General features: G+C 44.0%; 1 protein-coding gene across 1 annotated transcript in view; it reads right to left on the bottom strand.

Annotated features, from left to right (window-relative positions):
- The window catches only part of SMOC2 (SPARC related modular calcium binding 2), a 792,053-nt gene that overhangs the window by 295,579 nt on the left and 470,127 nt on the right, over positions 1–26,347 (bottom strand). The window contains exon 8 of the mRNA XM_073545093.1: positions 12,841–13,027. Coding sequence (XP_073401194.1) covers positions 12,841–13,027 — 187 coding nt within the window. The remainder of the gene's footprint in view (positions 1–12,840; positions 13,028–26,347) is intronic.

Genomic DNA, 26,347 nt, shown 5'->3' with positions numbered 1-26,347 from the left:
GGTGCTACTTACGATGAAGTATAATACATAAATACATAAGGATAGAAATAAAAAAGAAAAAGAAAATAAACTATTCAAGCTGTTAGCTTGTTGTCAATAAGTAGCAACCTTATGGTGTAGATGTAAAGATAGACTGGTAAATGGATTGACTATGACGTCTTAGCAGCAGGACCAACATTTTCTTATTTATCAATGGTTGCTAAGCTGTAGGAAGGTGTAATTTGGTAAAGTAGTACTAACTAGCTCAACATACTGTAAAAGTGTTGCATCTGTGAGAAGTCACAGGCTCAGAAGGCCACCTCAGACAGACTTGGCAAAAGCAGAACCCAAAGAACCTCAACACCATTTAATTCTTATACAGGTATCTGGTTTTACAGAATGACTCAGTGGATTGCTACCACACAGGGGGTGTCGGTCAGACGCAGGGTCAAGATCAGAAGTTGTGTCACCAACAAAATCAGGAGGTGAGAGGGAAGTGAGACTTGCAGCTATTGCAAGTCTGCTGGGGTTTATCTAAAAGGAAGCCCACTCATGGCTCCCAGCAGAGAGCTATTACCTACTAGCTCACTGCAGAAACAAAAATGAATAACTAAGGGGAATCTATCACTGACTAGTGACCAGGGCAGGGGTGGCAGCAGCATGATCGAGTGATAATAAGTAACAATGTTTCCATTCAATGACAATAATGTAAACAAAGACATTAATAATGGTGAGCAACTGAAACACATACTGTAAAAGAAAAGTTGAAAAACAATTCACTAACCAATCAATAAGCATAATTATTTATGCAAACTAGATAACTCATTGTACATGAATTGCTTTGTCTAAGTTACTTATATGAAGCAATTTCAGTATAGGTTGTACCCTGGCACTAATTAGAGAGGATCTACAATGCATGGCGATCAGCCATTTCCAATGACTGAATATTTTTTCAATAGGCAAATTCTTTCCCACAAGTAAAGTACAATGAAAAGACACAGATTTGTGTAGCTGCTCAGCCCTAGTGATGACTCCAAAGGGCTGCATCCAAAAGCAACAGGATCTCTGGCACATTGGTAAGGCTAGTTTCACATTAGCGTATGGCCAAGCTGTGGAGGGATGCGGACTTCCTCTGTGAAGCTCCGCCCACTGCCACGCCTCCTCCATTCAGCTCTGCCTATGTCGGCATGCGGCCTGCGTATCCTATCTTTAGCATTGGGTACGCGGGCCATGCCGATGTGTTGTGAGTTCATTTTCCCCTTCACCATTGCGGTCTGATGAACTCCCTCTTCTGGTGAAGGAAGGTAGTGAGGCTGATTACCAAGCACCTGAGCTGGATGATGATGACTGGGTGACTGGAATTGCTGACTGGATATAAGGCAGCCGACGACGCCCTTCTGCCTTGCTGGTGATTTCCCTGAGGGATTCTAGGAGACCAGTCTGATTCCTGCTCCTTAAAAGCTAAGTTTTCTGCTCTGCTTTTTGCATTTGTGTTTTGGTTTTGTTTTGCCTTGTTTTTCTGGATTTCTGCCATTCCCTGCTGGGGTGAGCTGAATTCCTTTTTGCTCTGTCTTCAGAAAATACCTGAGTACTGATATAGTCTTTTTGAAGCCTAGCGTCTTCAGGGCTTTTTTCCCTATCAGTCTGTTGGCTCTTGTTTTGATAGGGTTTTGGCGGATTGCAGACAGCAGCTTTTCTATCCTGTCCTATTTAGTTGGCTTTGGCCCCATCATTTGCTCAGCCTATCTTTCTATCTGTGTGTGTGTTTTTTCATCTTGCTTCACCGTCATTATACGTTGGGGGCTGCCTATTGCTTTGGGGTCTGCTCTGGGGCAGTTTAGATTTCCCTTTCTGTCTTTAGGCTATTTAGTTCTCCGGCTGTGATCGAGGGATCTAGGGCACAATAGGAACCCCCCATGGCTACTGCTAGTTGTTGTTGTTAGGTTCAGGGGTCTACAATCCGATAGCTGCCAACTTCTCTGGTTTTCTGGACTTAGCTAGTATTTCTGCTTTTGCCTCCTATGGTGACTCATTCATAACAGAATCACCAGCCATACCGCAGATCCTAGGGTACTCAATAGCAGGAAAGAATTGTAAAAAAAAAAAAAAAAGTGTGCATATTTTTTCCTCTATATCTCTGAGGCCGTAGGGGGAATTTTTTTTTCTCTCAATGGAGATAAAGCAATTGGCTGATCGTGTGGAGCAGCTCACTGCGAAAGTGCGGGGAATTTCCGCCTACCTTGCTCATTCACATGCTGCTGAACCAAAGATCCCTACTCCTGATGTGTTTTTTGGGGATCGGTCTAAATTTTTGAATTTCAAAAACAATTGTAAATTATTTTTTGCCTTGAAGCCTAACTCGTCAGGGAGCTCCGCGCAGCAGGTTAAAATTGTCATCTCTTTGCTGCGTGGCGATCCCCAGGATTGGGCGTTTTCTTTGAAACCAGATGATCCTATTCTGACTAATGTGAACGCCTTGGGGTTGTTGTATGACTAACCTAATGCTATTGATCAGGCTGAAAAGACCCTGTTGACATTGAGCCAGGGTCGAGATTGTGCAGAATTGTACTGTCAAAAATTCCGAAAGTGGGCGGTCCTTACTACCTGGAATGATGATGCCTTGGCAGCTCTCTTTCGGAAGGGTTTGTCAGAAGCCGTAAAAGATACTATGGTGGGATTTCCTGTTCCCTCTGGTCTTGACGATTCTATGTCATTAGCCATTCAGGTTGATCGACGTTTACGTAAACGCAGGACTGCACGAGAGGTGTTGCCACCTGTTGAACAAGTGTCTGAAGCTATGCAATGTGATAGAGTTTTGTCCAGGGAGCAACGTCAGGAGTTCAGAAGGCGTAATAAGCTGTGTTTTTTTTGTGGAGATGCCTCGTATATTATTTCTGTCTGTCCTAAACGAGAGAAATGTTTTGCACACATGTTTTCTGTGGGTGGTGTTCAACCTAAGTTTCTTTTGGCAATTACTCTGATCTGCTCCCTGTCCACATTTTCCGCCAAGGCTTTTGTGGATTCGGGAGCGGCCCTGAACCTAATGGACTTGGATTTTGCTAAACGTTGTGGATTTCCGATGACACCTCTGCGGACACCTATCCCTTTGAGAGGGATTGATGATACTCCTTTGGCGAAAAATAAACCTCAGTTTTGGACCCAGGTGGTAATGCGGGTCGCCCCAGACCATCAAGAAAATTGCAGATTTTTGGTGTTGCATAATTTGCATCATACCATTGTTCTGGGGTTTCCCTGGTTGCAAATTCATAATCCAGTTTTGGATTGGAAATCTGTGTCTGTGGTGAGTTGGGGTTGTCGGTGTGCCCTTAGTGAGGCTCCGTTTTTTTCCACCTCTCCTCAGTCGCATGATGTTCCTGACTATTTGGCGGACTTTTATGATGTATTTAGTGAGAATGAGTCTGCGTCTTTGCCTCCTCATAGGAGTTATGACTGTGCAATTGAACTGAGCCCGGGGTGTAAATTTCCCAAGGGTTGGCTCTTCAATTTATCTGTACCCGAGCATGAGGCTATGCGATCCTATATTAAGGAGGCGTTGGAGAAGGGTCATATTAGACCATCCTCTTCACCCTTAGGTGCCGTTTTTTTTGTGGCCAAAAAGGATGGTTCATTAAGGCCTTGTATTGATTATCGTGCCCTCAACAAAATTACTATTAAATATCAGTATCCGTTACCCCTGATTTCGGATCTATTCTCCAGAGTTAAAGGTGCTTGCTGGTTTACCAAGCTTGACCTCAGGGGGCGTATAATCTTATCCGCATTAAGCATGGGGATGAATGGAAGATGGCGTTTAATACTCCGGAGGGACATTTTGAGTACCTGGTGATGCTTTTTGGGCTCACTAATGCCCCTTCTGTCTTTCAGTGCTTCATGAACGACATTTTCCAAGACTTTGTGGATACATTTTTGATTATCTATCTGGATGATATTTTGATCTTCTCCAAGGATTGGGATTCTCATGTGGAACATGTTCGGACTGTGTTCCGGATCTTGAGGGAGAATTCCCTGTATGTCAAAGGATCGAAATGCCTTTTTGGGGTACAGAGAATTTCATTTTTGGGATTTATTTTGTCTCCGTCAACTATTGAAATGGACCCGGCCAAGGTACAGGCCATTTATGATTGGATTCAGCCCACTTCTTTGAAGGCCCTCCAGAAGTTTTTGGGTTTTGCTAATTTTTATCGGAAATTTATAGCAAAATTTTCTAGTATTGCCAAGCCATTGACTGATCTGACTAAGAAGGGTGCTGATGTGTTGAATTGGTCTCCGGAGGCTGTTTCTTCCTTTCAGGAGCTGAAGCGAAGATTCACTTCTGCCCCGGTTTTGCGGCAACCTGATGTCTCACTCCCGTTCCAGGTAGAGGTGGACGCTTCTGAGATTGGTGCAGGAGCTGTTTTGTCCCAAAAGGATCCTGTAACATCTAAAATGAATCCCTGTGCTTTCTTTTCCCGAAAGTTCTCTCCATCTGAACGTAACTATGGTGTGGGGAATCGGGAACTGTTAGCCATGAAATGGGCATTTGAGGAGTGGAGACATTGGTTGGAGGGAGCTAAACATCAAGTCTTGGTCCTCACTGACCACAAGAATTTGATTTACCTGGAGTCGGCCAAATGCTTGAACCCTAGACAGGCTAGGTGGGACTTGTTTTTTACACGTTTTGATTTTGTGGTCTCTTTTCTTCCTGGCACTAAGAATGTCAAGGCTGATGCTCTCCCTAGGAGCTTCTTTGCTGATTCTCCTGTGGTGACCAAGCCTGCTACCATCTTAGGCGAAGGGGTAGTTCTTTCTGCCATCTCGCCCGATTTGAGACGTGCTCTGGAAGAGTTCCAGGAGGACAAACCTGAGCGTTGTCCCAGTGGAAAGTTGTATGTTCCTGACCAGTGGAAGAAGAGAGTGATGTCTGAAGTTCATTGCTCTGCATTGGCTGGTCATCCAGGTATTTTTGGTACTAGAGATCTGGTGAGTCGGTCTTTTTGGTGGCCCGCCTTGTCTCGTGATGTCAGGAATTTTGTGCAGTCCTGTGGGACTTGCTCCCGGTCTAAACCTTGTTCTCGCTTTAGTGGGTTGTTGATGCCTTTGCCGGTCCCAAGGAGGCCATGGACCCATATTTCAATGGATTTTATCTCTGATATGCCTGTCTCTCAGAGAATGACTGTTATTTGAGTGATTTGTGATAGGTTCTCTAAGATGGTTCTTCTTGTACCACTCCCTAAGTTGCCATCTTCCTCTGAGTTGGTGCCCCTGTTTTTGCAACAGGTGGTTCGCTTCCTGAGAACATTGTATCTGACAGAGGAGTTCAGTTTGTGTCGAGATTTTGGAGGACTTTCTGTTCCCAGCTGGGAATTCAGTTGTCCTTCTCCTCTGCTTTTCACCCTCAGACCAATGGGCAGACGGAGAGAACAAACCAGACCTTGGAGTCGTATTTGAGATGTTTTATTTCCGCTGATCAGGATGATTGGGTTTCATGTTTGCCCTTGGCCGAATTTGCTTTAAATAATAGAGCTAGTTCTGCCACTTTGATGTCACCTTTTTTTTGTAACTTTGGGTTTTGTCCTCGATTTTCTTCAGGGCAGGTGGAGCCTTCTGCCTGCCCAGGTGTTGACACTGTGGTGGAGAGAATGCACCAGATCTGGGACCAAGTGGTGGATAAGTTATCTCTGTCCCAGGAAAAGGCCTAGCGGTTTTCCAACCGACATAGGACCATTGGTCCCCAGTTTAAGGTTGGTGATATGGTTTGGTTATCATCAAAAAATATCGCTATGAAGGTGGCTTCTCCTAAGTTTAAGCCTAGATTTATTGGACCTTACAAGATTATGGAGATTATTAATCCAGTCTCTTTTCGTTTGGCTCTTCCTGTCACATTTAAAATCCATAATGTGTTTCATAAGTCCTTGTTGAAGAGGTTTATTGAACCAGTTGTTCCTGGGGTGGCACCTCCGGACCCTGTATTGGCTAGACGGAGACTCCAGTATTTGGTTAAGTGGAAGGGTTATGGTCAGGAGGATAATTCCGGGGTCTCTGCCTCTGATATTCATGCCAAAAGATTGGTGCGTGCCTTTCATCGGGCTCACCCTGATCGCCCTGGTGGCGTGGATAAGGGTTCGGTGACCCCTCCTCAAGGGGGAGGTACTGTTGTGAGTTCATTTTCCCCTTCACCATTGCGGTCTGATGAACTCCCTCTTCTGGTGAAGGAAGGTAGTGAGGCTGATTACCAAGCACCTGAGCTGGATGATGATGACTGGGTGACTGGAATTGCTGACTGGATATAAGGCAGCCGACGACGCCCTTCTGCCTTGCTGGTGATTTCCCTGAGGGATTCTAGGAGACCAGTCTGATTCCTGCTCCTCAAAAGCTAAGTTTTCTGCTCTGCTTTTTGCATTTGTGTTTTGGTTTTGTTTTGCCTTGTTTTTCTGGATTTCTGCCATTCCCTGCTGGGGTGAGCTGAATTCCTTTTTGCTCTGTCTTCAGAAAATACCTGAGTACTGATATAGTCTTTTTGAAGCCTAGCGTCTTCAGGGCTTTTTTCCCTATCAGTCTGTTGGCTCTTGTTTTGATAGGGTTTCGGCGGATTGCAGACAGCAGCTTTTCTATCCTGTCCTATTTATTTAGCTTTGGCCCCATCATTTGCTCAGCCTATCTTTCTATCTGTGTGTGTGTTTTTCCATCTGCTTCACCGTTATTATATGTTGGGGGCTGCCCATTGCTTTGGGGTCTGCTCTGGGGCAGTTTAGATTTCCCTTTCTGTCTTTAGGCTATTTAGTTCTCCGGCTGTGACCGAGGGGTCTAGGGCACCGTAGGAACCCCCCACGGCTACTGCTAGTTGTTGTTGTTAGGTTCAGGGGTCTGCAATCCGATAGCTGCCAACTTCTCTGGTTTTCTGTCCTCAGTTAGTATTTCTGTTTTTGCCTCCTACGGTGACTCATTCATAACACCGATGTATGTGGATGCCTCCGCATGCGTTGTTTTGACGGTGCGGCAACCGCAACAAAATCCAACATGTTGCGTTTGGTGCAGATTGCCACACCGTCAAAATGACGCATGCGGAGGCATCCGCATACATCGGCATGGCCTGCGTACCCAATGCTAAAGATAGGTAAGCAGGCCGCATGCCAACGTAGATGGAGCTAAACGGAGGAGGCGCGGCAGTGGGCGGAGCTTCACGGAGGAAGTACGCAGCCCTCCACACCTCGGCCATACGCTTGTGTGAAACTAGCCTTAGCACATGTGTGCCGTGAGTGAAGGTACCTGAATAGGCAGGACTTTGGTAAACTAAACTGCTTTGCATATAAAATATTTTAAAATGACCCTCCTGGATTGTTACTGTTTTTACACAGTTAAATTGAAAATGCAAAATACAGATTATTAAAAAAAAACCGTCTGTCTTAAATGAATAATACTTTATAGCTATAGACTATTTTTCCCTTTATAAAACTGCATTCCTCCTTTGCATGATTTTATATATTCCTTTTACATTTAGCCATCATCAAATCACACATTCCAGAGTAAAGACTTGGCTTGTTATGACATTGTAAGTTTTGCCACATACTTTCACCAGGAAGAATAAAAGAGATACTTCCTTTTGCCTCATGGTCTCGGAATGCTTTAACCATGCATCTTCTCCCGGATATGTTGGCATAAAAGCATTCATCTATGCAAATCTCAGAAGTAAAAGCAATAAAATTAATTGCTTACTAATTTCACACACACAAAAGAAAACCAAAAAAAGTGAAACAAAATATTTTCTGCTGAAAATCTTTCCAGGTTAGATAGTGAATAAATAAGCCTACAACATAGCCAACAACATTTGTGATTTAAATTAGTCATTCTGGAATTTCAGTAGGATGCTGATTTAGGATTTATTACAGTCTTCTGCTTTTTATGCTTAGAACAGTCATTATTTGCCAGTATTAAGAATTCTGTTTAATATAGCTAAACTATTCATACAAAAAAATAATAGTTTTCACTTCAAAAGCAAACTGTGCAACATTTACAGCAGTCACATTCATAAATGCTCATTTTAATGCATAACATTATATAGTGTATATAAAAAGTCTATTCACCCCTGCTAATATGCCAGGTTTTGTCACAAAAAAAATCATACCAAGAAAAATCATTTCAGTTTTTTTCCACCTTTATTGTCACCCATAATATGTACAAATTCATTGAGAAACAAACTGAAATTATTTTGAGCGAGAAAAGAAAAATATCAAAACTAAAATAATGTGGTTAGATAATTGTGATCATACTATCACTAGCTGTGTTCAGAAAAAAAAATGGTCCAGGTGGCTGCCAAGAGGCCTACAGTAGTAACATTAAGGCTATGTATGTGCACACGTAGCGTTTTATTCCGGACACTAAAAACCGGACTCCTTCCCAGAAATCGCGCGGTTTTTTCTCGCGATTTTACCGCGATTATGATCGCGATTTTGTCGCGATTTTCACGTGCGATATTCAAGCACTTTCCAAGCGATTTGAAGCATCGCTTGGAAAGTGATTGACAGGTTGGTCACACTCGTCAAACATAGTGTTTGACAAGCGTGACCAGGTTTTTACTATTGAGGCCGCCTATGCGGCCTCAATAGTAAAAGATAGAATGTTAAAATGCTAAAAAAAATAAAAAAATCGGGGTATATTTACCTTCCGGCGTCCTGCGCTGCCATCCCGGGCCTCAGCGTTCCCAGTAATGCCTTGCGAGACCTGTGATGACGTAGTCTCGCGTTGCTATAGCGATCTCGCGAGACCGCTAGAGTCACGCGAGACTATGTCATCATAGGGCCTTGCCGCAAGGCATTACTGGGAACACTTAGGCCGGGAATGCAGCACGGGACGCCGGAAGGTAAATATACCCCAATTTTTTATTTTTTATTCTTTTTTTTATAGGGGTATGGTACCCAGGGCCTGGAGGACAGTCTCCTTTCCTCCACACCGTGGGTACCAACCACACATGAGACGCTTAACTTCCCGCATGGTGGGCATAGCCACATGCGGGAAGTAAGCGATTCTTATGCATTCCTATGGGTGCGGAATCGCGGCAATTCTTTGCGATTCCGCACAAAAGAATGAGCATGCTGCGATTTTTTCCGCGATGTGATTCCGCCGCGGAAAAAAGCGCAGCATTAGCACAGCATGTGCGGAATGCCATAGGAATGCATGGGGGGCGTTCTGTACACGATTTTTAAACATTTTCGCAGCGTTTTCGCACCGAAAATCGCGGCAAAAACGCTTAAAAATCGCTACTTGGGCACACAGCCTAAAGGAGCTGCAGGTATTTCTGACAAGAACTGGTTGGGTACTCCATGTGACAATAATCACCTGTATTATTTATGCCTGACCTATGAGGTAGTGTAGCAAGATGGAAAACTTTTCTTACACAAAAAAACATCCAAACCCAGCTATGAAAAACCTACATTAAGTTTGCCAAAATCATGTGAGGAAACATGTTATGGCCTGAAGAAACCAAAATTGTACTTTATGAAAATAATTTCAAAAGGTATCATTGGCACAAAGCCTGTTAAGGTAGCAATGCATGATTTTTCTAGGAAAGGGGCACCTTATCTATCCCTCACACCCTAGTCCTATAGGTGGAGATGCCAGGGTCACGTGACTTACTATGCTCCTGACTTACCCTCATCTGTTCCCTCCCCCACCTAGGCAGATGTGAGGCGAAGGGTATAGGATTACACTAACTAGACAGGCAAAGGAAGACGAACAGAGATAAATGAAAACCGGAATCATACAAAATACAATCACCAAACTATAGAGTGGAACACATGGGAGGGAAAGGTAGGTGAAACCAAATAGGAGAGGATTAGGATGAACACACAAACAAACTCCATGCAGAAATTGTGAGAGCAACTCTCCAAGCGCCAACTCCAAACACCGAAACACTCCTCCAACTTCAAACCAGGGAGAAAGAACTATCACTGGCAATTCCCAAAAGCCAATGGCAAGCATACATACCAGAGGGGAGTGTAAAACACAGAACAGCTGAGGCAATCCATGATGAAGAGCCCAATAAGATCAACTGAACTGATTAACTCTAGCAATACCAGAGGGAAGAAAACCTGTTTAGTATGATGGAGAAGTAGTTCTAACCAATGCAGGAGTTTGGGTAACCAGACACCACAATCGCTTGGCCCCTATCTAGTCTTGTACCCCCGTGACAAACCCAACACTTCACACCACCAAAAGAACACCATTCCCACAGTGAAGCATGGTGGACATAGCATTATGTTTTGAGGCTGTGTTTAGACAGCTACAACTGGGGCTTTAATATAAGTTTAGGGAACTGTGAACAGTTATGAATATTAAAAAAGGAGGAAAAGAGTGCAAAGCTACATAAAAAATAATTTTATTTGGTACAGAAAGACATCAAAAGAGAACAGAACATAGTAAGGCACAGATAAAGTCAAATGAGGACAATTGATTGTATCCAATATACCCAGAACAATAGAAAACTGACTGACAGCAAACCAGGTTAATGCATGTATATAGATTGAGGCTCAAATAAATAATAACATATTCCAAAAGTATATATTACAAAGTGCTTAGACAGACCACATGTGATACAAACCGCTGTAGTCCAAAAGGTGTGAGTCAATTATAATATCAGCGCAGTGGCAAATTACCACAAGACTCACTAAGTAAGGCAATCATAGCCGAAGGATCACAGCAGGCAACAACCATGTGGTCCGACAAGGAATTGCACATTTGCCCAAATAATACAATAGAAAAATAATGTATGAACAGTAAATTGAAGCCTCACAACATACCCATCATTGTAAACATGTGGATGCGCTGGTTAGGAGAATTATGTTCAATTTTGCAACATAAACTTTAAGCTTCTGCTAAAAAGATGAAGATGAATTTCACCTATCAGTATGACCCTAAGCATACCTCCAAATCAACAAAAGAATGGCTTCAATGGAAAATCCAGAGCTTAACCAAAGGCTATGTGAGGGTCTCATGCTATATATGAGAGGCGGACAATGTAGGTGCTTATGCTATATTTGAGAGTCTATGTGGGGGCTCATATTATTTATGGGAGTCAATGTGGCGGCTCATGCTGTATATGGCAGGCTATATGGGGGCTTATGCTTTATATAGGATGCTATCTGGGGGCTCATGACCCATATAGGAGGTTTTGTGGGGGCTCATGCTGTATATAAGAGGCTATGTAGGGGCTCATGATGTATATAGGAGGTTATGTGAGGGCTCATGCTGTATATAGGAGGCTATGTGGGAACTCATACTGTATATAGCAAGCCATGTCTGGCTCATATTGAACATAGAAGGCTGTGTGGGTGCTCATACTGTATATAGGGGGCTATGTGTGGGCTCATATGGTATATAAGGGGATGTCAGCAGACTACTTAATTCAGCTTAATATTAATATAAAATAATTATAATTAATATGTTAAGTTCAGCCTATTGGTTCGGGCCTCCACAACAGTCATGGTCTCTCAGGTGGCCCCTTAGGAAAATTATTTGCTCACCCCATTTCTAGGGAGATAGTCATTATCTGTAATACACAGATGTACTGTATGTACAGATGGAGCTCTTCTAAAAAGGAAACCTGTAAGCACATTTTTACATACGGAACTATAACAAACCCCTCCCAGGCAACCCACCCCCACCCCTGAATATAGTTCAGGCCAAAGGGTAAATTTTAAAACATACTTAATATGTATTCTTTTTCATGTTATAAAAATGCAAATATGGTGAAAAAAGGTTTATCACCCCCTCCAAGTTTCCTTTGCTGACCACTGCGCTTATGATTCTAAATGTCCATTTCTTTAAGTCCTCAATGATGAGAAATAGATCAAGACACAAAAAACTGAGGGCACTACCAATGAGGAAATATCTGGGATCACCCACCACATGCCAAAAAATAATCAAGAGATAAAAGAGGAAAAGTAGCGTGTAAAGGCAAAGATCACCACAAACGGTATAACAAATAACAATTTTTAATTTTTATTGAAACAATTAAAGTTAGACAAGCAACAAACAAGTTTAAAAACAATTAAAAACCCAAAAGGTTATCAAATGTACAACAACATAAGTGCCCCACACACAGAAAGAACCCCTCCTCCACTATGTGCACCGGAAGTGTGTTATAATAAAACACAAATGAGCCAGTGAAAATAATGATAAAAATTAATCAAAACACACCAGGAAAGCCTGGAAATCTGTCAAATGATATCAAAAGATACAATAGTAATATCAGTGGCAGTCAATAACTATCCAGGTAAGACCAACAGAGTCACGATAGAATATGATACAATACAATAATCAATAACTGCTGCCTAGAGCCCCCTAGAAATATATGGATGAAATCCTAAAAAGGATAGATGAAAGCAAAATACCCTCTGAAAACTAAACAAAACAACAAAGTTTGGAATTTTTTTTCACCACTTAGATAAAAAAAATAACCTAGACATGTTTGGTGTCTATGAACTCATAATGACCTGGAGAATCATAATGGAAGGTCAGTTTTAGCATTTAGTAAACCTAGTAAAAAGCAAAAGAAAAAACAAGTATGGGATTGCACTTTTTTTGCAATTTCACCACACTTGGAATTTTTTCCCGTTTTCTAGTACACAACATGGTAAAACCAATGGTGTCATTCAAAAGTAAAACTGATCTCACAAAAGCAAGCCCTCACATGGCCATATTGACAGAAAAATTAAAAAGTTATGGCTCTGGAGAGAAGGGGAGAAAAAAACCAAAATGCAAAACTGAAAATACTTCCGGTCATGAAGGGGTTAATTTTAGTCATGTATTAGCAAATCTAATGTTCAAGGTTTTATATTTTAATAAATCAGGACATTTGTATAATTTTACCTTGTGGATGTTCCAGGTATGGGTCGACCAGTGTCTACAAGGACACACCAGCAGTATCCTGTGGATGGGTGACATTGTACAGGCTTGTATAACCCTCCATTTGCACACTCAGGAATGACCACATTTTCATTCTTTGGTTGTCTGGCTTCCTCAAGGGCAGACTGGAGCTCCTGATCACAGGATGATGCTGTGCAAAACAGTAACAGTAACGATTTTAGAAACATTACCTTCATAATAATAATGGCCTTAAGTATAAATAACAGTCCAGAAACAATAGGAAGTTTCATAGCAGTCAACAGGAAAATAATCTAAAAAATATGCAGAATACACTTGTAACTAGCAATAGAAAAAGAAGGGAAAAAACAAGGTTATGTTTTTTATAACACTAAACAGACTGTAAAGAATACTTTTGGCTATATCACAATGTCATATTTTAATGCTGTAGGACAAGAAGGTGTTTAAGAGGACTTAAAATGTTTATTTTAAACTGTATACGCCACTAAAAATGGACTGAGGAGTAGAGTTGAGCGATACCGTCCGATACTTCAAAGTATCGGATCGGAATGGATCGGCCGATCTTAAAAAAAAGTATCGGTATCGCCGATTCCGATACCGGAAGTCCCATTCAAGTCTATGGGACTTCCGGTATCGGAATAAGAAAAACCCTGTTTTTGCCTTGTACAGCCTCTCTGGGGTCTGTACGGGCCTTTCGGGGGGCTGTGCCGGCCTGCCAGGGGGTCTGTGCAGGCTCCGGTGGTCTGTGCCGGCCTGCCGGGGGGCTGTGCCGGCCTGCCGGGGGGGCTGTGCAGGCTCCGGGGGGCTGTGCCGGCCTGCCGGGGGGCTGTGCCGGCCTGCCGGGGGGGCTGTGCAGGCTCCGGGGGGCTGTGCCGGCCTGCCGGGGGGCTGTGCCGGCCTGCCGGTGGTCTGTGCAGGCTCCGGTGGGCTGTGCCGGCCTGCCGGGGGGCTGTGCCGGCCTGCCGGTGGTCTGTGCAGGCTCCGGTGGGCTGTGCCGGCCTGCCGGGGGGCTGTGCCGGCCTGCCGGGGGTCTGTGCAGGCTTCGGGGGTCTGTGCAGGCATCGTCCGATGGGACTACAAGTCCCATTGGGCGATGCCTGCTACCATGACAGTGATTGACACATTAGCCAATGATGGGACAGTAGTAGACAGGGTGCACAGACCACCGGCAGGCCGGTACAGACCCCGGGCAGTCCACACAGCCCCCCGGCAGGCTGGCACAGCCCCCCGGCAGGCCGGTACAGACCCCGGGCAGTCCACACAGCCCCCCGGCAGGCCGGCAGAGACCCCCGGAAGGCCCGAAATGACGGCGCATCATGATGCGCACACACCGCGCATCATGATGACGTCAGGCTGTCAATCAACTTTGAACTTCCGATTCCGATGCCGACTTCCGATATTGAAAAAATATCGGAAGTCGGTATCGGAATTCCGATACAGCAAGTATCGGCCGATACCCGATACTTGCGGTATCGGAATGCTCAACACTACTGAGGAGCTGTTTAAAGTGTTCTTTTCACAGTCTTTTGCATTGATATTGGCATTTGAAATTTGGAGCACCCAATATGTAAATTCCTCTTCAATCAAGGCGGCGTTAACATCATCATCATACAGCATCATAGAGGTGTCAAACACAGGCATTTTCATCAAATCTGGTGAGACTTGATATGTCTTACTTGATCACTTTGAGAACTTCACATTCCCGTCATTACATAGCAAAGCCAGAAGAGGAGAGCTGCAGAGTGAGAGCACCGGGCACAGCGAAAATCATGGTGGGAGCAGCTGTATGTGGATGGATACCATGTTTTGGCATAGGTGGTTTCCTTCATTGGAGACTGCCCTTCCCGTGGTTGTTCCTTCCCGGGCAAAGACCTGGCTGGTCATTGCTTGCGTTGAGAAACACGTGATGGTGTCTCCGCGGCTTCTGTTTTGCATGTTTTACATATTTCCCATAAGGGATGGGGCAGTGCTCTAGAATCACTGCGTTGAGAAACACGTGATGGTGTCTCCGCAGTGTCGGATGTTGATCTCCATGAGTTCATTCATCCTCCTCTTCATAGTCTTTTTACTAGGCATTGCTCCTACCAGCCAGTTTCCTACTCCACACTGATGAGGGGCAATACCCCGAAATAGCTGTATGTGGATGGATACCATGTTTTGGCATAGGTGGTTTCCTTCATTGGAGACTGCCCTTCCCGTGGTTGTTCCTTCCCGGGCAAAGACCTGGCTGGTCATTGCTTGCGTTGAGAAACACGTGATGGTGTCTCCGCGGCTTCTGTTTTGCATGTTTTACATATTTCCCATAAGGGATGGGGGCAGTGCTCTAGAATCACTGCGTTGAGAAACACGTGATGGTGTCTCCGCAGTGTCGGATGTTCATCTCCATGAGTTCATTCATCCTCCTCTTCATAGTCTTTTTACTAGGCATTGCTCCTACCAGCCAGTTTCCTACTCCACACTGATGAGGGGCAATACCCCGAAACAGCTGTATGTGGATGGATACCATGTTTTGGCATAGGTGGTTTCCTTCATTGGAGACTGCCCTTCCCGTGGTTGTTCCTTCCCGGGCAAAGACCTGGCTGGTCATTGCTTGCGTTGAGAAACACGTGATGGTGTCTCCGCGGCTTCTGTTTTGCATGTTTTACATATTTCCCATAAGGTATGGGGGCAGTGCTCTAGAATCACTGCATTGAGAAACACGTGATGGTGTCTCCGTGATGGTGTCTCCTCCTCTTCATTGCACTGTCTCAGGCGTATGCTTTTTCTTGCCAGCAACAAAGGGAGAGGGAGAGACAGCATAGACGGCAGCGGCGTCGGTTTTGGAGGCGTCCAATAATTGAACTCCGGGAAAGCCGTGGAGCGTATCACACGCTGTACAGCGAGCTCCAGGAAAACCAGGAGAAATTTGCAGAGTATACCCGGATGTCCCAGCAAAGCTTCCTGGACTTGCTGGGTATGGTTGAAGGAATCATCCGGAGACGGGACACTCCCGAAGAAAGGCTCCTCGTCACCTTATGGTATGTATTGTTTTTATGTTTGCATTTTTTTTTCATTTTCTTTTTTTTTTTGGTTGGCTACAAAATTCTGTGTTTTTTGGTAATGAATTTTAACATTATTTTTGGGAAATTGCTTTTTTGCATAATGGTTTTTCTTCTGTCATGTACTAACCACAAGCCTTTATAAAATGTTTTTCTGCTATGTTGTATTAAAAAACCATGCAAAATAGTTATGCCATGTACTTTTTATTTTCAGTGTTTTTATTAATACCCTAGACAGAAATATAAATTTTTTTTCTTTTTATGTTTTGCAGGTTCCTGGCAACTGGAGAGAGTCTTTCATCCCTGCATTTCCAGTACCGGCTGGGAATCTCCACTTTATCCGGGATTGTTGCCGACACCTGCAGGGCTCTGTGGGATGTTCTGTGTCCGGAGTTTCTGCCCTTGCCCACCGCCGAAAAGTGGCTTCAAATAGCGGACAAATTCTGGGCAGTCTGCAATTTCCCGAACTGCCTAGGAGCGGTGGACGGGAAGCACATCCGCATCACAAAACCCGCAAGAAGTGGCTCTGAGTACTACAACTACAAGAAGTACTTTTTGACAGTACTCATGGCCATTGCGAATGCAGACTGCCGGTTTGTGGCGGTAGACATAGGGGCATTCGGACGGGGCAACGATTCCCAGACTTTTAAAAACTCTGATATGGGCCGAAGGTTGTACGGCAACCAGTTCAATTTTCCACTGGCACGGCCTCTTCCCCAAACCCAAGCTCCACCACTGCCATTTGTAGTGGTTGGGGATGAGGCATTTCAGGTGTGCCAAAACCTGCTCAAGCCGTACTCCAGCCGTGACTTGGACCACTCCAAGAAAGTATTCAACTACAGGCTTACGAGGGCACGCAGGACTGTAGAGTGCGCCTTTGGCATTCTAGTGCCCAGATGGTGAATTCTCAGCACCGCCATCAATCTCAAACTTGAAACAGTGGATGAGGTGATGAAGGCATGCGTGGTTCTGCACAATTTTGTTATGGCAAAGGAGCGGCCGATCTTTGACATGGATGAACCTGCTGCCAACCCTTTGCCAGATTTTAATCAGCATCCTCTTCGGTCATCAGTCGAAGTTGCCCAAATGAGGGACCAATTTGCAGACTTCTTCTTATCCGATGTGGGTAGTGTAGCGTGGCAGGATCAAATGGTGTAATAGCTTTGTTGTCTGTTAATAATAAAATACGTTTTTTTTTCCTGTACCCAGTGTACTGTGTCTTAATACACTCCACTACTCACCTGCCCAGATGTCCAGTGAAATCAGGATGCTGTGCTTCCTGACTTTACTAGGACTCCTGACCAGGTGACCCTACATATAAAAGTTGCATGACCTTCCTCATTTCTCCAGTCCATGTTCATAAGGCATATTGGCGAGAAGGTGTAGATAATACAACTAATATTTATATCACCTGGCCTAACTATACTCTGTCTGATAACTGACCATGTGATTAAAACTATTAGTTTTAGTATCTCCACTGTCGAACGCAGACTGGAGAGATGATAAAGGTTTATACAACTTTTACAATCCCCTGGCCTGGTGTCATGATGAATTGATGATGCCCCCAAAAAACACATCCTGACTTCAGAAATTTTGGACACCTGGCCAGGTGAATACACATAGGAGTTAACCTACAGCATCTCTACAGTCTGTGTGCAATAGAAAAAGAAGACTGAAGCGACGCTGCAGATTACAACTCATAGGTATACTTACCTGGCCAGGTGTGCTAAATAGTTATGACACCAGGCCAGGGTATTTGTAGATATGGCCTGTAATTTCTCCATCATCTATTCAGTCTATTTGCCACAGACTGTATAGATGATGTGGTTCATGACAAGGTATCTAGGATCCCCTGGCCTTGTGTCACAAAGAGTGAAATGGGGATGGGCAAAACACACCATCCTCAATTCACTCTTTATGACACCTGGAAAGGTGAGAATAGATATGCCTTGCACCCTCCACCATCAGTCTGACCAATATTAGCAGACTGAAGTGCCTGGTGGATGAAAATACAAGTCATATATTTGTGTTTTTGACATCACATTGCTCCAGGACTGACACAAGAAACATGTGTCAGTACTGAAGCTATGAGGTGTCAAAAACAAAGTGTACGGCGCAGTGTGTGCAGGCGGCGAAAGACACAATAACCAAACAATATTTTCAAATCAAACATTAAACTTTATTTAAATAAAAGAATTTAAGATTTAAAAAAAAAAAAAAATTTACTTGGGGTCAGTTGGTGGAAACTGGGGGGTGTGGAGGGATGAGGAACGGCTTAGGGTGGAGGAAGGGGTTCTAGGGGAAGGAGGAACCAAAGAAGTGGGGGAAGGCAGCGGAGGCAAGGAAAGTTGGGAAGTGGGAGGTGAGGGAGTAGGGAGAGTTAGAGTCCGCCTCTTTTTTTTATGATGGTGGCCCGTTGGCGTGCTGCTGTCCTGCCTGGAGCGCCTGGAGCCTGAGGACTGGCTTGACCCCGGAGACCGCCTTGAGCCTGTGGACCGCCTGGAGGCCATGGACCGGCTGGAGCTGGGGGACCGCCTGGAGCTTGTGGACCGGCTGCCAGGATTCTGTAGCTGCTGTAGCATGCTGGTGGTGGTGGTGGATGTCCTGGCAGGGGCCGTAAATAGTGAATGCGGGTCCCCCAGCTGATGCTGCTCACAGGTGGTGGTGGTGGAGGTCCATGCAGGCGTGGTGGCGGTGGCGGTCCATACCGGGGTGGTCCTCCCGGTGGTGGTGATGGTGGTGGCGGCGGTGTTGCCCCAGTCAGGGGTGGTGCTCCGGGTGGTGGTGCTGGTGGTGGTGGCGCTCCAAGCAGGAGTGGCGACGACGGGCCATCCGGTGGTGGTGGTGGTGGTGGCAGCAGTGGTGGGCCAGGCAGGAGCAGCGCTTGGCATGGTGTTGGCGGGGAAGTGTCCAGCTGCACTCGGACTTGGGGCGGTATATTGGTGTCCGGCGTGGCTTGGAAGTGTGGCACCCGTGCAGTGATATGCAGCAGAAGTAGGTAATGCTGTGAATCGAGTCAGCGGTGGCACCGGTGGAAATGCCACCGCTGACTGCTGCATATACCTACTCTGCTGCATAGCCTGCATAAAAGCATTGTTGCAGGCCTGCATGACAGTCAATTGGAGTTCAGGGGTAAGGTGTTCCGCCGTGTCCCGAGCTGTTTGTGTATAGAAATGATGCGCTGGTCTGGTGAGGTCGACTTCCAGGCGCTCAAGGCGACCCTCGATAGACTTGTAGCGTTGGTCCAAAAGGAGGAAACCACTCTCAAGTCTATCGGAGAGTGCCATGAGGCTACTCTGAAAGACCGAGCGCAATTCAACGAACTCGGGCATGACAAGCCTGTCCGAGGTCCTCTGCCGCTGCTGGCGGGAAGTGCCCGCAAAACCAGTGGCAGAGACCTGGGAAAGGGGAACACCTGAACGACCAGCTTCCTGGTCTCCAGATGACTGTGGTGCAGACCTGCAAGGTGCTTCCTCGCTGATGGATGGCTGGGACGGGTCCGGGGCAGCTTGATGAAGGACAGCTTCGGGCCCAGGTTGCAGGGTGCTGCTCCAGGTGCTGTGAAAGGAAAAGAAAGAAATTACTACCATAAATTAAAATCGCCAACTCCTGTGGAATAGAAAAGCACAGAATAAAACACAATACAACTAGAAAATACTTACATTCGGGAGGCAAGGACCGGTCTTAAAAATGCCAAGGCACGATGATATCTGTATTTCGTGCCGGTCCTTGCCGCAGCACCACTGCGAACCTGCTTCTCCTGACGGATATCCCTGTTGAAGCGGTCCTTTATCGAGCGCCAATGGGTTCTGACTTTGTTCACTGTGGGTAAAAACAAAAAAAAAAAATAAGAGTATGCACTGGAGGCCGTGATCACCCAACTGTGTGTGATGCTAGAAACTCCATGGAGTTACTAGCATCACACACAGTTGGGTGATCCCGGCCAAGATCACTGCTGCATCACACTGCATTTATATACTTACGAAAATCCTTGCGGACCCGGGGAGAGGCTTTGTCCCAGCCATCCATCAGCGATGTGGCCACCTCGTTCCAGAGCCGCCGGATCACCACGTTGTCCGAGTGCAGTTGGTGACGGGTGTCCCACAGCGGGACTCGCTCCTGGACTAGACGGATGAGCTCGTCATTGTCCAGGGCAAGGTCCTCCTCCCGTTGTGGAGCCTAGAAAAGAAAGACAATTTTAAAATTAAAAATATATAAAATAAACCAGCCATGAAAAAAAAATTATTTAAATGAAAATATAAGCAAAAAAAGCAAGAATAAAAAACACAGAAAAAAACCCAGCATGAAAATGTTAAAAAAATACATTAAGAAATGATTACCAAAAAAACATAGAAAATAAACCAGCATAGAAATTAACATAAAAAAAAGTACCAAAAAATAACCAAAAAATAACAGCAGGAAAATTACCAAAAAATAATAATAAAAAATTACCAAAAAACATAAAAAAAACCACCAGATAAAATTATTTCAATACAGTTCCAAAAAAGAAAAAAAACCAAGCATAGAAATCAACTTGAAAAAAAAAAAAACAAGCAGAAGAATTCACAAACAAAAAGTTGACAAAAATACAGAACAAAATTAAACCAATAAATGAAGATGAAAAAAAAGGCATAAAAAGGTAATGACAATAAAAAAAAAAAAAAAGACCGTCTGTACTTACAGTCCATCTTCCCGCCCGCACTGGGCCTTGCTGCACCTGCCATTCCTCCGGTGGTGGTGGTGTGGTGGAGGATGAGATCTGAAAATTAAACAAAAAAAATTAGCCACATGTGTCTATTTTTTTACCAATCCATAGGGAAGCATGGTACTCACTTCTTGTGCCTCTTGCCCTGTCCCGGGGACATATTCTTCACCAGATGAAGAAGACATGCTGCAATAAAAAAAAGAGACATAAGTACATAGAAATGTATTCAAAATTCAGCCAGACATTAGGTTTTATACTTACATTGGTACAGCTTTGGGTTATTAGGGTTGTGACTCTTGCAGCAGTCTGTAGAGTATTGGGGAATTCCAGTGCCCACACAATCTTTTATCACCTTGGTTTATGGGAGTGGTTTTCCAGTGTCTAGACCACATTCCAGACTTGTTCACCTAAAAAACGCATGCGCGCAAAAGCGCACGTGTGCGCAAGACCATGCGCACGCATGCGTTACCATAGACTGCAATGTGTTGTTTTTGCGCATTCCGTGCGCAAGCGTGCGCATGCGTTGTTTTGACGAGACAGGGCGGACCAAAAAATGCAACATGTTGCGTCTGGCGCGCCTGGCGCGAAAGACAAAAAAGCGCATGCGCGCCAAAATGCTAACGTGCGCAAGACCATGCGCCCGCCATGTTAAACATAGGTGCACCGTGCGCATGCGCCCGGTTGCGCTAGATGCGCTGCGCACAAAAGCGCTAATGTGAAACCAACCTTTGTCAGGTCATGCTGACAATATCCGTGTTGGACATTGTGTGGGCATTTGTTTTTTTCCCCACTCTTCTTTTGATTCTGATTCTGTAATGTCTTTTATTGTCTGCACAAGTCCCCTCTAAAATGTAAAGTGCTGCGGAATATATTAACGCTATAGAAATAAAATTATTATTATTACTATTGGGCAAAGTCCCAGAGGAGGCAAGTTAATGCCCACAGAGAAGAATCCATCAGCAGGTCTTTGCTATGTAATCTGAGAGCTAGAGTTGAGCGATACCGTCCGATACTTCAAAGTATCGGATCGGAATGGATCGGCCGATCTTAAAAAAAAGTATCGGTATCGCCGATTCCGATACCGGAAGTCCCATTCAAGTCTATGGGACTTCCGGTATCGGAATAAGAAAAATCCTGTTTTTCCCTTGTACAGCCTCTCTGGGGTCTGTACGGGCCTTTCGGGGGGCTGTGCCGGCCTGCCAGGGGGTCTGTGCAGGCTCCGGTGGTCTGTGCAGGCCTGCCGGGGGGCTGTGCAGGCTCCGGTGGGCTGTGCCGGCCTGCCGGGGGGCTGTTCCGGCCTGCCGGGGGGCTGTGCAGGCTCCGGTGGTCTGTGCCGGCCTGCCAGGGGGCTGTGCAGGCTCCGATGGGCTGTGCCGGCCTGCCGGGGGGGCTGTGCCGGCCTGCCGGGGGGCTGTGCAGGCTTCGGGGGTCTGTGCAGGCATCGTCCGATGGGACTACAAGTCCCATCGGGCGATGCCTGCTACCATGACAGTGATTGACACATTAGCCAATGATGGGACAGTAGTAGTCCCATCATCCGGCTAATGTGTTGAATGTAAAAAAAAAAAAAAAAAAAAAAAATTACATGCTACATACATACAACATGCATACTACATACATGCTACATTCATACTACATACTACATACATGCTACATTCATACTACATATATACTACATGCAACATACATACTACATATATACTACATGCAACATACATACTACATATATACTACATGCATGCAACATGCATACTACATATATACTATATGCTACATACATACTACATATATGCTACATACATACTACACATATACTACATGCATGCTACATACATACTGCATGCTACATACATACTACATGCTACATACATACCACATATATACTACATACTACATGCATGCTACATGCTACATACATACCACATACATACTACATACATACTACATGCTACATACATACTACATATATACTACATGCATGCTACATACATACTACATGCTACATACATACCACATATATACTACATACATACTACATGCTACATACATACTACATATATACTACATGCATGCTACATACATACTGCATGCTACATGCATGCTACATACATACTACATACATACTACATGCTACATACATACCACATATATACTACATACATACTACATACAATACATTCATACAATACATACATAGACATACAGTACATATAACATAGAGTAACATACTTACCAATACTTGTCACATTGTTCCCCGAAGCCATTGTCTTTTACGGAATAAATATTAACATAACAAACCACAAAAATACTCACCCACGATCCGAAGCAGTCCACGAGTGTGTCCCACGACGATCTTGGGTAGAGAACTGCAGCATCAGCTGTTGCTGCCGTTCTCTACGGGCTGCAGGAATCCAATGACGGAAGGTAGGTATCCTTCCGCACTGTATTCCTCCGCCACTTAAAAAAAAAAAAGTCCCTAGTCTCACTTTATGCCATTGCTGTGTGGGAAATTCCCACGCAGCAATGGCATAAAGTGAGACTAGGGACTTTTTTTTTTTTAAGTGGCAGAGGAATACAGTGCGGAAGGATACCTACCTTCCGTCATTGGATTCCTGCAGCCCGTAGAGAAAGGCAGCAACAGCTGATGCTGCAGTTCTCTACCCAAGATCGTCGTGGGACACACTCGTGGACTGCTTCGGATCGTGGGTGAGTATTTTTGTGGTTTGTTATGTTAATATTTATTCCGTAAAAGACAATGGCTTCGGGGAACAATGTGACAAGTATTGGTAAGTATGTTACTCTATGTTATATGTACTGTATGTCTATGTATGTATTGTATGAATGTATTGTATGTAGTATGTATGTAGTATATATGTGGTATGTATGTAGCATGTAGTATGTATGTAGTATGTATGTAGCATGCATTATGTATGTAGCATGCATGTAGTATATGTGTAGTATGTATGTAGCATGTAGTATGTATGTGGTATGTATGTAGCATGTAGTATGTATGTAGTATGTATGTAGTATGTATGTAGTATGTATGTAGCATGTAGTATGTATGTAGCATGCATGTAGTATATATGTAGTATGTATGTAGCATGTAGTATGTATGTGGTATGTATGTAGCATGTAGTATGTATGTAGTATGTATGTAGTATGTATGTAGCATGTAGTATGTATGTAGCATGCATGTAGTATATATGTGTTATGTATGTAGCATGCATGTAGTATGTATGTAGTATGTATGTGGTATGTATGTAGCATGCATGTAGTATGTATGTGGTATGTATGTAGTATGTATGTAGTATGTATGTAGCATGCAGTATGTATGTAGCATGTATGTAGCATGTATGTAGTATGTATGTAGTATATATGTAGTATGTATGTAGCATGCAGTATGTATGTAGCATGTATGTAGCATGTATGTAGTATATATGTAGTATGTATGTAGCATGTAGTATGTATGTAGCATGCATGTAATATATATGTAGTATGTATGTAGCATGTAGTATGTATGTAGTATGTATGTAGTATGTATGTAGTATGTAGTATATATGTAGTATGTATGTAGCATGTAGTATGTATGTAGCATGCATGTAGCATGCATGTAGTATGTATGTAGTATGTATGTAGCATGCATGTAGTATGTATGTAGTATGTATGTAGTATGTATGTAGTATATATGTGTTATGTAGTATGTATGTATGTAGTATGTATGTAGTATGTATGTAGCATGTAGTATGTATGTAGCATGCATGTAGTATGTATGTAGTATGTATGTAGTATTTTTTTTTTTTTTTTTTAACATTTAACACATTAGCCGGATGATGGGACTACTACTGTCCCATCATTGGCTAATGTGTCAATCACTGTCATGGTAGCAGGCATCGCCAGATGGGACTTGTAGTCCCATCGGACGATGCTTGCACAGACCCCCGGACATCAGCACAGCCCCCCGGCAGGCCGGTACAGACCCCCACAGGGTGCACAGACCACCGGCAGGCCGGCACAGCCCCCCGGCAGGCCGGTACAGACCCCCACAGGGTGCACAGACCACCGGCAGGCCGGTACAGACCCCGGGCAGTCCACACAGCCCCCCGGCAGGCCGGCACAGCCCCCCGGCAGGCCAGCAGAGACCCCCGGAAGGCCCGAAATGACGGCGCATCATGATGCGCACACACCGCGCATCATGATGACGTCAGGCTGTCAATCAACTTTGAACTTCCGATTCCGATGCCGACTTCCGATATTGAAAAAATATCGGAAGTCGGTATCGGAATTCCGATACAGCAAGTATCGGCCGATACCCGATACTTGCGGTATCGGAATGCTCAACACTACTGAGAGCAGAATAATATAGGGTAAGTGAGCCTGATCCCAGGGATGTATCACTTACTGGGATGTTGGTCAAGTGTTGATAGAATCCCTGTTTTATCTTCTGTAGCAGTGACAAGACAAGCTCATGGGGCAAGCTCGACCCATACTCAGCAGGAAATTACTGAGTGTTACAGCCAGGACCTGGCTGTAACAATTGTGAGTGGCACCTGTTAACCTGTTAAATGTCGCTGTCAAACTCTGGGGGTGCTTCACTCCATACCCCCTTCATCGTGCCCGTGAAATGACTGCTAAGAGCAGGAGTCTGCTGAAGACCTCAGCGCTTGTCATTACAGAGCTCCGTTGAAACTTTGCTTGTGGCTGAACTTCAAAGGAGATCATGATTTTTTATCATATGCAATAATATTGTGATATTGCTGTATATAGCACAAGGGATCACATACTTGCATGTTCAAGTCCCCTAAAAGGACTAAAAAGCACAATGAAAAGTAAAAAGAAAGTTTTCAAACTGTTTAAAAATATTTAAAAAATGAAAGTTTAAATCACCTCCTTTTTCCTCTATTAAAAGTAAAATCTATCAAAATATAAAAATAAGTAACCTGATTGCTAAACACTGCAAACAAAAAAATTGAAGAAGGCCAAAATTATGTGGGTTTTTTGGTAGCTACAATACCACATAAAATTTATATAACAAGACATCAAAATGTCATATCTATTACTAAATGGTACCAAAGAAACTTTGATCATCAAAAAAGCTCCATACACCGAAAAAAATTTAAATGTTATGAGACTCAGAAAATGGCAATAAAACTCCAAACAATTTTCTTTTCAAACTTCTAACTTTTTGTTTTCACCATAAAAATAATTGAAAAAACTGCAGATGTTTGGTATTGCCTCAATCGTGCTGATGAGAAGAATCATATTGTGAGGTAATTTTTATCACATAAGGTACAAGGGTAAAAGCAATTCCTAAAAAAATGACAAAATTGCATTTTGTTTCACAATTTTTCAGCATTTGGAATTTGTTTTCCCATTTTCCACTACATTACAGTGGGGAAAATAAGTATTTGATACACTGTCAATTTTGCAAGTTTTCCCACCTACAAAGAATGGAGAGGTCTGTAATTTTTATCGCAGGTACACTTCCACTGTGAGAGACAGAATCTAAAAATAAAAAAAGCAGAACATCACATTGTATGATTTTAAATAGTTAAATTGCATTTTATTGCATGAAATAAGTATTTGATCACCTACCAACCATTAAGAATTCTGGCTTTCACAGTCCTGTTAGTCTTTCTTTAACCCCTTTCTGACATCAGACGTACTATCCCGTCCATGGGACCCGGGCCCCTATGCCCATGGACGGGATAGTACGTCTAGCGTGATCAGCAGCACTCACATGGTGAGCGCC

This window comes from Dendrobates tinctorius, unplaced genomic scaffold, assembly GCF_039654945.1.
Source record: "Dendrobates tinctorius isolate UK_male_01 unplaced genomic scaffold, ASM3965494v1 ptg000140l, whole genome shotgun sequence".
Classification (NCBI taxonomy): domain Eukaryota; kingdom Metazoa; phylum Chordata; class Amphibia; order Anura; family Dendrobatidae; genus Dendrobates; species Dendrobates tinctorius.
This window is presented reverse-complemented; position numbering and strand designations above follow the sequence as displayed.